The sequence below is a fragment of the Polyodon spathula genome, chromosome 11 (genome assembly GCF_017654505.1).
Source record: "Polyodon spathula isolate WHYD16114869_AA chromosome 11, ASM1765450v1, whole genome shotgun sequence".
In the NCBI taxonomy this organism is placed as follows: Eukaryota; Metazoa; Chordata; class Actinopteri; order Acipenseriformes; family Polyodontidae; genus Polyodon; species Polyodon spathula.
In genome coordinates, this window is record NC_054544.1 from 17,163,268 (window position 1) to 17,177,538 (window position 14,271).

General features: G+C 36.9%; 1 protein-coding gene across 1 annotated transcript; it reads right to left on the reverse strand.

Moving 5' to 3' along the window:
- Positions 1-2,430: 2,430 nt before the first annotated feature.
- Positions 2,431-13,995, reverse strand: ndufs1 (NADH:ubiquinone oxidoreductase core subunit S1). Its single transcript, XM_041264610.1, has 19 exons — positions 13,887-13,995; positions 12,706-12,788; positions 12,081-12,172; positions 11,718-11,825; positions 11,447-11,523; positions 10,892-10,973; positions 10,666-10,796; positions 10,201-10,386; positions 9,629-9,763; positions 9,133-9,247; positions 8,862-9,007; positions 8,441-8,569; positions 7,674-7,803; positions 7,241-7,401; positions 5,453-5,607; positions 4,011-4,186; positions 3,265-3,399; positions 2,981-3,053; positions 2,431-2,692 (listed from the first exon to the last, which is right to left on the reverse strand). Exons 2-19 carry the CDS (start codon positions 12,782-12,784, stop codon positions 2,601-2,603), a joined length of 2,202 nt encoding a protein of 733 aa, XP_041120544.1. The 5' UTR covers positions 12,785-12,788; positions 13,887-13,995; the 3' UTR covers positions 2,431-2,600.
- Positions 13,996-14,271: the final 276 nt, after the last annotated feature.

The following is a 14,271-nucleotide window of genomic DNA, read 5'->3' on the forward strand; positions in this document are numbered from 1 at the left end:
ATGAATGTTTTCTTAACACTAATTGTATGTATGTGTATTTTCTACCATGTATAAGGTAAATTCTAAAACTCTTCATCACAGAAAAGTTCCAACCCAAGATAAAGTGAAATACTAAGTAACCTTATTAAAAAAAGTAGTACAGATAGTAACGCTCAACCACCACTTGTATGTGTGTATTGTTTGAAAGTTTCCTTTTATAAGCAGGCTTACATTGAACAAAACAAACACCCTAGAAAGAGTATTTTATTTTTAACTTATTTTTTGTAACATGTAAAATACACGATGACACATGACCATTCAGAGGATTGTTATTGTAAAAACCTCAGGTTTGCGTAAGATTCTCAGATTCTGCAATAAACTCCCTTCTTGTGGCCAGCAGTTAACAAAGATCTGCATACCAATAAGACCACTCTCTACAAGCCTGTTTAATTTGAAGAAAATATTTTAGGACAGCTCTCAATTGAATATTCAGTTTATATTTTAAGAAATTTAAGTCTGTCTCAATACTCTTGCATGTGCAAATGCAAGACTATTTCATTGCTCCAAAATGCTGTTCTTGGAGTGTCATGAACAAGACTATCATGGCAATTGCAGTGTGAGTACATGAGCAAATTTGTCCCTTCCAGCCATGATCTAAACCCAGAGTGGAATTGCTTATAGACCCAACCTGCACAATTTCCCTTATTGTAAACACCATATTTAAGCAATCCACCAGTCCACCAGAATGTTTGGGTTGATTTTACGAGCTGTAATATAAACATTTATCCCACATTGCTTTTATATACACACTGTGATGTAGTGAAAAACATGGATAAGCCGAAACCGAGTTTGTGAAATCCCTGCACTATTAATTGAAAACTTGAAAAATGCAACAATACAGTTAAAATATAATGTGCCAACAATGGTCAAAATATATGCAGTATATAATCAGCGTTGTTCAGAGGCAGAGCTGGTTTAAAAGTCACTGAACTTGCTTTGAGTCTTTAATTGTCGTAACTGCTCTTCCAGTGGCGGCTCATTATAAGAGGCTACGGAGGCTAAGCCTACGTGTCGTTTTGTAAAAGTAAAAAGCTTATCTTACGTTATGCTTTCCCAGGTCTACTGTATTGCTACTGGCTAACATGTAGCCTCAAAATGGGTAGCATTCTGCATATATTCCACCTGCAATCACCTGTCAAGCTTTACTGTATTTGTATTGGCTACACGATGCAAACTTGCGGCTAGCCTCTACCACTCAGAATTAGACTTAATCTTGACATGTCTGTTGCCAGGTAGGTTATGGGTCACATGTGGCTACTCCCATAAGTTTTGATTTCCTTGTATATTTTTTATAACGTAGATTTTTCAAATTCATATGCAATTTTCCTCACTTTCAAATTGAAGAAAAAACAACAAAAAATAACAATCAAGGTCACCCAAAGCCAAAATTGGACCTTCTTCAAAAGGGAGAACCAAAACAAAATGGCCTTTTTAATTGCTCATGTTATGAAAAAACAAAATGGTTGACTGCGAGTATTAGTTGGTTTTTCAAACCAGCTGTTCCTCTTTCCAGTGGATTTCTGTGGGCTAGTGATTTAAAAAATCTTCCACCAGCTGTAAAATTATTTTTTTCTACACATCACTCAGGATTCATCAATCAAGTCAACAATATTTTTGTTATATTCAGTTGCTTGCCTTATGTGCTGTGTATACTATATTACATCTCTTATTAAATTATGAAGTACCTTTTAAAACATGCAACTTTTTGTTGCGTATAATAAGTACACACACGCTATATATATATAGCAGTAAAAGCAGGTTTTCTTGTTGAGTCTGCGCACTTGTTAAAGTCAGGAGCTGCTACTGTGCTCATATTCAGACTGCCAGGCTAAGAAAGTCTGCTTCTGCTTGCCTGTCACTGGCTTCAGTAACTACAGTACAGTACTGTCCACTGGCTTGCACTATACTGTACTCAATTTAATTGAATTCCATTATGACTGTCCGCTTCAGCAGATTTCTGCACTAATAGAGTGCAAGTACCCGCTTCCGCATAGATCACATGATTTCTGCATTGATACATTTTGATTTTAGCAAAACACAAATACTTGAAACATTGATTAACGGGATATATAAAAACACATATCCAAACTTTTTGGACAACTGCTGGACACTTGCTATCACCAAATTTACAATACACATCATACATTTCTGTTAGAGCTTGGAAATGTCTTGCCTTGTCATAACAAGGGTGTGTTAAGTAAAAATGTTCACACAAAACCTTTATAATAAGATACATTTATTATTTTTACATCTTTTTTGCCACAGATTTATTTTAAAAGATACAGTATGCCACAGAACTTCCACATTAATCACCCTCTACTAAAACTGTCAAAGTATGTCAGAGTGCTACACTAATATATATTGTACCTCTTTTGGCCAAATTATATATATATCTTATTATATATATATATATATATATATATATATATATATATATATATATATATATATATATATATAAAGTTCACACAGTTTAAGATGGTCTGCTTCCATGCTTGGTGTACAAGACACAATACAAGTGCTGGATATGACAGACCAATATTTATTTCAGTCAATGTTCTTTAACAGATGGATGGTTCTTCCACCGCGCTGGCCCCCTCAGTAACTGCTTTAACACACTTTGCCATGGTCTGGGAGGCTCTGCTGATAGGATCTGGTTAAAAAAAACACACATATTACACATGCAATTAAATAAATAAAAAAAACACACATATTACATATGTAATTACAATTGCAGTGTATCTGAAACTTCTGAATCAATTTTAAATCAGGTATCTCGTAGGCTCAGGCTGAAACCTCAAATTAAGAATTTATCAAAAGGATTTTGTTAGTGCCAATGAAATATTAAAATATCTTTTGGATTTCCAGACAGAATTTATTTATTTATTTTTTAAAAAGCCACAAGAAAACAGAGTTAAAGAAGGCTTTACAGGTAACACACCGGTCATGTAGAAGTCTTTAATTGTGAGCTGTGGTGGCACAAGAGAATCGCTAAGGAGCGTCTGGTTCACTGCCTGCAAAGCAAAAACAAAATTACGTCAGCGGACTACAAGAGATAAAGATTTCAGAACGGGGAAAATATAAGACCGCTTAAAAGCATGAAAGAACCATTGCGTCTACATTCCAGGAAGTTTGTGGAAAGAAATAAGAAGACTTCACAAGCCAGGTGCATCACCACCTCTCTATTAAGAGGGTAAAAAAAAAATGTTCAATGTAAAGACTCACTGTTGACAGTTCAGTTGCCTGCTTGAAGTAGTTGGCCTCCTCAACATCGTCGTAGCGGACCAGGTTAGGAGACACCTCCTCTAGCCTGTCCCGCACCTCATCCAGAGTGTCATACGGGAGAGTCACACCAGCCAGCTGGGAAGACAACAAAGGTCAACATGAACTTCTCCCCTTTAAGAGGAGAGCAGCACAAATTCAGAGGTAAAACTAGAAGAGCAATTGGTAGCACTGGAGAAAAGCACAATTGGTTGCATCAACCATCTATCCAGAATTTAATTAGGCACTGTGTAGAAGATAAAAAAAAAAAAAAAAAAAAAAAAAAAAAACCTGAAATTTTAACAAAGGTCATAGTAACACCTGGAATGGATCAAACTGCTATTCAATGACAGTCTAATTTAGAATCTTGTATTAAACAAGTTACGGCTACATTTTTATGAAACTAAAACCCTACTTTATATATCAAAGTAATTTAATTTCCATATAATATTTGGTTTAAAACTATATTATTAAAACAGAAAGGGTAACCAAATCTGTAATCATAAAATATCCTTTGTAAACTCTGGAATCTTTACTTAAGTGTTACAACAGAAGCACAGAACATTATTTGGATTGAAAATTACAATACTTTAAGGTTTTACATGCTAATGCTGATATTCCCAGATTATTAAAATGTTACACCTGCATTTTATTTGCTGCTATAAAAAAAAAAAAAAAAAAAAAAAACAGTACACGGTTTGTCACGGCACCTCTGAAACTGCTCGAATGATCTTCCAGTCCTCTCTAGCCATGCCTGGGGCAGTTACTGCCACCCTGGTCTGCTGGGCCCGCCCTTCTGTGTTCACATAGGTGCCAAATTTCTCAGTGTAGGCAGCACCAGGGAGGATGACATCAGCCATGGGGGCACCCACATCACCATGATGACCTAAAAGAAAAGAAAAATGAGAATCCTATACTATATCTAGGGCTGGGATTTATTCACAGTGGTTGCGGGCGTCATGGATTCCATGACTTTTGCTAGTGTCCGCGATGTTTGCTGATGTGCGTGACTTGCGGGGATATTAGTAAATTGTGTTCAATCTGTATGTGATTTTATTGGAAAGAGTTTCTCATTAACATTAAATTTCACATTTAAAAAAAAAAATGCATTTATCATTTATTAATTCGAATAAACAATGACAAATTTGGAACTAGCTCCAACACAGTACTTCCTGTGTATTATTTTTTTTTTTTTTTGGAGGAGAAGAAAAAAGTTTCTGTATCAAACTAAGCTCTTCGATTAAATACTTCTTGAAAGTTATGCCATCAGTTCATAAATTCAGTGTGTCTGTATGTGTCCGTGCGTGCATGCATGAGTGTACTAAACTGCCAGCATTCGCTGCCGGACATACATTGAAAAAAGTTTCCTCTTTAATTGAAATTATTGTTCCACTTGTGTTTTAATTGTTGTACGGTTGCACTTAATTTTTGTCAGCCCCACACCCTTTGTTATCCTTGTGTGTATATTTCTTGCCCCCAGCGTTACGCTTGCCGTCGGCTTACTCTTTCCCGTTTGCGTCTTTATTCTCTGCTTAGTTCAGCACTTATAAATGCTACTGTTAGTAGTCATCGTTGCAGAGCAAATAAAAAAAAAAAGCAACAAATTGAATTATTCGCTTGTTTCGTCCTTCTTTGCTGAACCTGTGCGCACCAACGCTGCAATATGCTTTTATTAAAGACAGTTATTTTATTTATTTTTTTATCCCTGTGACTTTATTCTCCCTCTGTCATTTTGTCTGTGATTTTAAATGCATTGACCGTGAGTCCTCCGTGATTTACATCCAAATGTGCTGTGACAAACTCCAAGCCCTAACTAGATCTGACAGTTTCTTTTTTTAAGCAGTTCATTTCACTCTAAAAGCCATTCATCAGCAATGCATAGGTGTTGATACAGAAAATTAGCACTCAAAGTTGTATAGGGTCATGCTAGTGCAAGGGGTTAGAAGGTGCACAGTTGATTGCTTTCTCCAAACCACTGCATCACAGCACTAAATACCCTACAGAAACTTTGAGCACTAATACAGTATGTTTCATAACAGGCAGAAGAAAGTCTCTGTGCAGACAATCAAGGCTATTGGAATCCAAAATGAAGGATAAACCTGGGTCCTCTTAACCATAGCACTACTAGCACTATTGTAAGCCACCCCCTCACCCTGGTAGATGATAAAGCTGTCCTTTGGCAAATCCCGCCTGGTTATACAGCCAGCGTCGGCTCCCAGAAGGAACAGCACTTTGGGGGGATTCTTTCTAATAGCCTCAACTCCTGCCTTGTATCCCAGATCCAGTGCTGCCACCTGACTAGCAACCCTTCAAAGAGAAAAACACAAGGTCAGCACAGAAAGGTTCTACAAGACTCTTACTTAAAACTACTTAATAAATAAACCCCACATCACAAGTCACAAGCAAAAATGGTGTTCAGTCAATATGAGTTAAATAAATACAAAATACCTTGTCACAGAATAAACGTTACAAAAATGCCTAATATATATATGACACACACACACACATTATAATCTACAATGTATTTCACATTGATACTTGCATCTCCACTACACATGGAACCAATATTGCTCTCTGCACAGAATTACGTTTAAAAGGTTAACTATACACATTATAAAACAAACAGGGAGTGTTTTTACAGTGTTATTCCATCTCGGGCAATTAAATAAAATAAAAATACACTATCACATGCTTTTATCCAAAGCAACTTGGAGACTAGGGGGTGAAGTATGCATCAATGACTGCTGCTGCAGAGTAACTTACAATAAGATCTCAATTTTACATCTCATCCAAAGGATGGAGCACAAGGAGGTTTAGTGACTTGCTCAGTGTCACTTGCAGTAACTGAGCCTGGATTTGAACTAGGAACCTCCTGGTATCAAGCCTTTTTCTTTAACTACTGGACCACCAAGACAGATCACTTTTACAGCACTTTTATTCACTAGAAATGACAGAAATACCTAGAACTTATTTACTGCCACACCAAAAATTGCATGAAGATTTAAAAAAATGGCAAATGAAAAACAGCTCTGTGTGATGTGAGATTAATATATATATTTTTTTTAATTAATAAAGTAAAAAAAAAAAAAAAACAGGATCAACACAGCAGCTCTTGAGCCTTTATTTAAAAAAGTTTTAGACAGCAAAAAGTAAAGAAACCAGATTAAGCGCACGCATGCATAGTGATCTCTATGGAAAGCCACCTGGGTCAAAAACATGTTGTGCTACTTTAGAGCGAGTCAGAATCTCATGGGACAGAAAAAAGGCAAGCACATCATTCTGAAATGCCTCGCTTAAACAGTGCCCAACATGCTGGAAATTGTATTGTGTAGTGATTTTTATATTTTCTTGTTGCGACTATGTGGAATGAAAATAAAACGAGAACCAAAGCAGTGTGTTTTTTCACCTTAATTTTACGCCACTTCCACGTTTGTTTTATTTGAAGTGTTTAAAGTAAAATTTCAGTTTTTGCTTGTTTATTCAACTACAAAAAGGCACAAGTAAACCTTGTGTTATTACTTTATAAAAACGTCTATGGCCACTGTTTACTGTGAAGAAACCGCAATGGCAAGGAATGAAAACAAAAGTAAAAAAATAAATAAAAATGCGGTCAACTTTATGTACTGTTCATTTTGGGAATAAACAAAACAGCGTTTAACTGCTATTTGGCATCCTTTGCTTTGTAGTTAATTCACTGGAGTAAAACATATTCTTTACTCCTAGGATTTTTTTCTACTATAACATTACATATTGTAAGATCATGCTGTAAAATACAGGAGCACACACACAGGGGCCATGCCCCCCTGCTGCTATGCTTTTATTACTTTTTGAAAACAAACAAATGAATAAACAAACATTTAAATTATGAGCGAACATAAAAATCCCATGTTCGTCCCAGCACTAATTACAATACACCCAAAGCCCCAGTATGATCATTCACCTGTGGAGAACATTGAGAACCTTCCAGTTGTCTTGGCGCCCGCTGCTGGTCCTTGCATTCTGAGCAATGGTGGAAACTGCAGCATGAACAGCAGCTCCATCTTTCCTCTGGAAAGCAGCACTGCCAACTACAACCATGGGCTTCTTGGCCTTGCTTAGGTCCTGGAGGGAAACAGCAACATTTATGAACTTAAACAATGGAGCACATTGTCTGAATGAACTGAAATAGCTTTTAATTACCGCCCTCAAAAACTTCCAGCATTAGCCCACTGCCATAAATACTGTAATTAGACTATTAAATAAAATCAACTACAAATTGCACCCAGCCACTGCCAGTTAGCATACAGACGACAGCAAAAAATACATGCAGGTATTCAGCAGGCCTATACAATTAGGAGATGTTATATAAGAAGACTACAGAAGTATGGATTTACCTGGCTGAATGGGTGTTTTCCAGAGGCAATCTCTTCCAATACTTGTGCCGACTCCCCCAGATGGTTGTAGGTATATTTCAGGTCCACCCTGCTGCCAACCACAGCTACTTGAAGATCATTGTGAAGCCAGCTGGGATAAGACAGAAATAGAAAAAAAAAACATTAAAACAACCTCTGCGCAGCAACGTTTGCTGACTCGCTCTCAACAGCTGAAAGCATTAAGACTGCAATTTGAGAATCTAAAGTTGTAATATTCATGAAACTTACTCATTACCAGTTGAGTCATTTATTTGGTATTTAGTTACTGTGCTTAGCCAGCAACATCTCCAAAATGTTTTTAAATAACTTCTTATAATGGGGAGGAATTTAAAAACCCTTATTAAATGTCAGTCCCAGGAACAAAATAAGGCTCCCATTGCATAGCAGTTTGGGGGCGTTCCAGGTTTTACTGGGCTTTTAATTTAAAAATACACAACGTACTAAATGCGAAATATATTGTATTTGGCTACTTTTATGTCACTTGATGGAAGACAGTTTGTATTGAACTGGAGTGGGGAAAAAAGTACCAAGAAAAAAAAATTAAACCTGAGGGCCAAACCATTTCTTTCACCAAAATGTATTCATATTGCTCTCATACAAGAACTCTATGAAAGGAAAGCATGTCACACCCCAGTTCTGACTTCTTATGGGACTGCAATGACTCTACAAGATTTTCCTGCAGAAAGGCATATCAAACCAACGGACCCACGGCTGCCCATTTTACCGACCTCTTTCTGATCCTGGCGTTGAAGAGAGGTGCTTCGAACCTTGGGTTGGTGCCAACCAGCAGCAGGAGATCGGCCTCCTCCACTCCTGTGATTTTGGTGTTCAGCAGGTAGTTGGAACGCAGGTCAGTGCTGCATCAAAAAAATGGAACCAAAACAGCAAATGATTTTGTCCCCTCACGCGACATGTCCAAAGGGTTCAGCAGCCCAGGCTCAGCATCACATAGGAATTATTTTACCTTATAAACAACTAGCTAGTTCTAGGCCCCAAACCAAGAACACTTTCTTGAACCTTGTCAACATGCCACAGGTCAATCTTATTGCCTCACAGCCAAAAATGGCGGTATAAGTGGAGCTATTTGACTTTCCAAAAAACATGCATCCGAGGCATTTTACAGAACTAGTTTTAAAAGTTGTCACTTACCCAGCCCCAGCCATGGGAAAAACTTCTTCGGTGCACAGATTGTCGCTGTTGAGTCTGTTTAGCAGGTCTTTCAGGGCTACCAGGGCCTCGGCATCCACAAGCCCCCCTGCGATGGCAGCCACATCATTACCCTGAGCTCCCTGTAGCTGGAAGGACAAGGACAAGGATTTCAGATTTTGTCTACAGCATTCCATACAGACACATCAAATACTGTCCTCAGCAAAATATTGCAACCTGATGCTATCGTGAACGTTTAATGTGTCAGCCTTACCGATCCAGCTACACGAGTAAGCACATCTTCCCAGGATGTGGGAACCAGCTGCCCTGCAGAGTTTTTCACCATGGGCTGTGTCAGTCTTTGACGTTTCAGACCATCATAAGCAAACCTATATATTTAGCAGGGAGAGAAAAAAAAAAGTTTCTGTATTACGCTACGATTTCAACCTTGACTGTAGCCATCAAAAATGTAATTAAAAACTACTGTATTTGACTCCCAATGAACTAAATATTTAATCATTTATACAACCCTTCTAACTTCATCCCCAACTCCCATATAATCCCATAACTGCTGTTTCAATCAATGGTTGTAATATTAAATACAGTTGTCAATTAAAAAAAAAAAAAGTCTTTTCAAATATGTTCTCATGGAGATACAAATTACACTGCGTGAATTCTAAGCTTTCAAAAATGATAAAATATGAAACACATTATCTGAGATTTGATATCTGTACTATGTAGGAAACTGGTGGAGTTACACTAGTTCTCACCTAGTTTTGTCAGAGATCCATTCCTCGTTGACGTCTTCATTCAGTTTCGGGAGGACCCTCATAACCTCTCCTCCACGTGTGCTCACAACAATATTACTGCCCACCGCATCCAGCACGTCGATGGACTCTGTCTTTCTGTGGGTGTGACAACATACAACGAAACAATATGCAGACTGTAAGGCTTTAAAAATACTGTACCACATTTAGCTCAACAGCATGAATCTGGAGAACGTACAAATCCTCTGTATTAAGAGTTTCTATCAAATTCATGAGTTGCTGTACCTACAAAAATACAAAAATCTATTTTCTTATTTTGTTCCGATTTCTTTAATCAGCATCCTGCTGAACAAATTTCATACAAGTTACTCACAGTAACTAGGATATGGTGTTTAGCTAATTGAGATTTTCAAGGAATTGCATCAAGTAAAGGGAGTTTTTAAGATGGTTCTTTTTGCAGATCTCACATCTTCATACAGTTTTCATTGATTTTTAACTCAGTTATTTCTGTACCTGAAATGTTTTGGGTAGATTGTATAAACAAGCTATGTAATGTCAGCGGAAGGATTCCCTACCTCGTCTCCCAGGGCCGGGAAGTGAAGGCATAAGGTTTTGAGGTCAGGGCTCCTACAGGGCAAATGTCAATAACGTTCCCAGACATCTCTGACATGAACATTTTCTCGACGTATGTGCCAACCTGCATTTCGTTACCTCTTCCTGTGGTACCCAGGTCATCCACTCCTGCCACCTCACTGGCAAACCTTCATATTTAAAAAACAAATAAATAAATAATATATCAGGTATACAACCTCCTACCACTGCTGCAAATGCATAATTAGAGCCATCAGTTTCATGAAAGTAAAAACAACAATGACCTATCTCCATTATATGCATGTGTAAAAATGTAAGTTTGACATACAGACAGACAACTCCATAAACATTCAAACTTCTGATACTCTCAATAACTTGATTTTTGCAATGGGTAAGACTGACAAAATAAGGCTTTGATCAATTAACACATAGTGATTCAGTATCCTTACCGAATACATCTTGTGCACTGGATACAGCGAGTCATGATGGTTTTAATAAGAGGGCCAATGTTTTTGTCTTCCACAGCTCTCTTTCCCTCTGTGAATCTACTTCTGTCACTTCCGAACATCATGGACTGGTCCTGGGGCACACGGGGCAGAATGAAAATTCAAGCAAAATATTTATTTTAAAAATGTGATGATGTCTAAGAATTGGACAGATATCTACTTTCTATACCTGAAGATCACACTCTCCTCCCTGATCACAGATTGGACAGTCGAGAGGATGGTTGGCCAACAGGAACTCCATAACCCCCTCCCTGAAAGGCAACCGCAAAATAGAAAATTCACAGCACAGTGATTTAAAACAGAGTGTTACACCCTAAAACAAAAAAGAATGTAGTAAAAAGGTTTCCCCATTTCCGGTTTGGTGTCACATATTGTAAGGTAATGTGTGCTGTGACCAACTAAAACTCCTAAAGTTTTTAATTGGATTTGGAAAAAGCGTTATCCTTCATGTTTTTGCATGGTAAAACACAGTTTACATATAGAAAATATATTAAATGTTTTATAGAGGTTTCATTTACTTTTGTTATACAGTAGAAAAATTGAAATTTTAAGTGTTAAAGAAAAAAAAACTACTTCATATTTGACAATGTGGCGTTTTTTTCTTGGTAAGAAATGTGTTGGTTTGCACCTCATCCTCATAAGCAGAACACAACCATAAAGAGAACATGCATCGGACCATACCGTAGTAGCATATTTAAAAAAAAGCCATTTATGGAAAACTTACCTAGCTTTCTTGGTTTTCTCAGAACTGGTCAAGATGTTCCATCCCTTCATGACAGGCATAGCACAGGCTGCAACTGGCTAAAAGGGGGTAAACATTTCAGTTCCTATTGTAAACAGTATTGGACTCCAAAACATATTCCAGGTACTCATACTGAATAAAGCTCAACATTATACTGACCTTGTCAGTATAATTTCAGTTTTAGTATAGAAATTCACAAAAAAATTGAATTCCTATTTTAGTGTTGCAAGTGCATTTGAAAAGAGGGCTGTACCTTGGGTGCTTTTTCTATCTCCACCAGGCACATTCTGCAGTTCCCAGCAACAGAGAGCCTGTCATGGTAACAAAATCGAGGGATCTGAACTCCAACCTTCTCACAGGCCTGAGATTTAAATAAAAATATAAAAATGGGAGGAAAACATAAATCGGGTGCTGCAGGTTCAAATAATAAACTACTAGACAGTTTTCCATAGGTTACTTCTGTATTATTAATAGTGTCCCAATAAAGTTAAATAAATCCATGACAATTATAAGTGCAGGGCTGTGGTGGTAGTCATTTATGTAATGATACACAATTTCTATTTTTAGCAGCCTGGGAAAACACATTTGCTGAGGACATTAGTAACCTAATCATCACCTGCAAGACCGTAGTTCCAGGTTCTACCATGAGCGACTTCCCATCCACAAACACCTCAACCAGGTTACTGGCAGCTGTAGCTGCAGTGCGAACTGCATTAAAAGAATAAAAACAAAGTGGGTGAATAAATCTTCACTTTATTGAGAGATCTTACAAAAGCCAACTATATTATAGACAAACCCATTTGTTTGGCATTTCTACAGTAAATAAACTTGTGTAGTGGCTTTCTACATTAAATGCACAGAAAGACAATGTGCACATGTTTTAGTTGGTTAACCCTATAATATGTGGGTTATTTAATAGTATTTTTAAACTAGCATTATTAATACAATAAAGTTTGTTATTCATATAACTAATATAGACTATTGCTAAAGTCTAGAACAGTTTAACATATGTCAAACGTAGTTATCAAGCTTTGTGAAGAGGGCCCAACACTGAATGCATTTCAAATAAGGGGATGCTAAACACTTGGTAATATGCAGTAAAACTCCAAGTTCTGTTAAAACAATAGGGATTCAAGAATGCCACATTTACTTTCATTCATTGTAACTGGTAATAAAAAAGGCTCCTTTTCCTTGTTGTTTAAAACTGTGTGTTAGTGTCCAAGCATTGTAGGGATCATTACCATTGTTCTTTGTGGTGATGCAGCCTTTAGAGCTCTGGGCAACTCCTGCCAGAGCCCGGCTAACAGGCAATCGCAGCATGGTGCTGAAAGAGAAGATAAAACATCACTCAAAAGATATATGATGTGCATCATTAGTAATGTTAACTCAACAGCAACCTGACTGTACAAAATCAAATGCTGAATAACCACCAATCATAGGCAAGGATAGCAGTGATTCGAGCATGCACTGCAAGGTGTTTAAATTCTTCTGAAGGGATGCATTGCCATTCTTCATGGATTACAGCCTAGGAATTGAGGTAGAAATGCAGCGTGGCCCATAGAGTAAACACTTTTGTGACTGTTTATCATGAAACAGTATGTTGTGCAGTTTTGGAAATGGTAGCCTATCACATCTTCTCCATCATTATTTTAACTGGCTTGCAACAGGGAGATGCGGATTAGCTATATTACACAGTTCCATTGTTTCACTTGCATAACAACTCATTAATCAGAATGTGTTCTTCACCGCAACATTTTAGTCCACGTTATAATTCCTAAATTTACACTAGACATAAAACGTAATATAGAAAGAGTGATGTCATTCATGTAAATATAAATACATGCATGGATGCATCTTCACTATTGACTCTGCAGCTGCTGTTCCCTCTTGTATAATGGTGGCACAAGTAAGGTACTTTGTAAACACAGCTTGTAAATAAGTGGTGTACGTTTTAGCTCATACAAAGTAAATGAAATCTGAACATTACTTACAATGAAATAAGACAAATATTCTATACTACTTAATAAAGAATGAGGTGTAAAAAAAAAAAATGCAAAGCAAAAAAAAGACAAGTTCATAACTTCATACACTGACATTGCTATTTTGTTGAAATTACTAAATTCGAAATAGGGAATTCAGTTTAACGCAGACACGTGCTCTCCAGAAAATAGAAAGATCGCCTCAATTTTATCTAAGCGCGCTACACAGTTCAATTGTAATGTTATTCTGATCTCAGCAGAATTGGAAAGTCAAGGGCAAAGAAAAACATTACGATTCACTTTCATGTAAAAAAAAAAAAATACAAATTAAACTCAATTTAAACGTATGTCGTATATTTAAAAAAAACGTGTAATATTAATTGCAATTCCAAACTTAAACGCCTTCGGCTTTAGCTTTAGCTTTACTGTTTTGTGTGACTTACCTTGTCGCTATTTGGCCTTCTGGACCAGAACAGCGGCACTGCAATCAGTATGGCGACTTCGATGGTTTCCGGAGAAACTGTCGAAGAAAACCGAATATATATATATTTATACATTTTTATATATCAAACTGTGTGAGTGTACCGTCACATTTTTATTAAATGCATTCACTCGTCAAATTCAATACATTTTTAAACTACAACGAATGTCATATTTTTATAATACTTTCGTGACCTCTGACCTATGTATGTAATCCTTCGGTAAAAACGTGACATACGTTAATATTAATACAACTGTTACCATGTTTCATTTAATTTATAAATGTGAATAATATACGAGATATTTGTTGACAAAAATTAATTTGTTATTATTATTATTTTAAATTTG

Bases quoted from the DNA above. Each gene is read 5' to 3' on its own strand.
- ndufs1 (XM_041264610.1), bottom strand. From the start codon at position 12,784: ATGCTGCGATTGCCTGTTAGCCGGGCTCTGGCAGGAGTTGCCCAGAGC. The intron at 11,826-12,080 runs GTGATGATTAGG...TTTAAATCTCAG, and splicing joins CTGGAACTACGGTCTTGCAG to GCCTGTGAGAAGGTTGGAGT. The intron at 9,248-9,628 runs GTGAGAACTAGT...CTAAATATATAG, and splicing joins TGGATCTCTGACAAAACTAG to GTTTGCTTATGATGGTCTGA.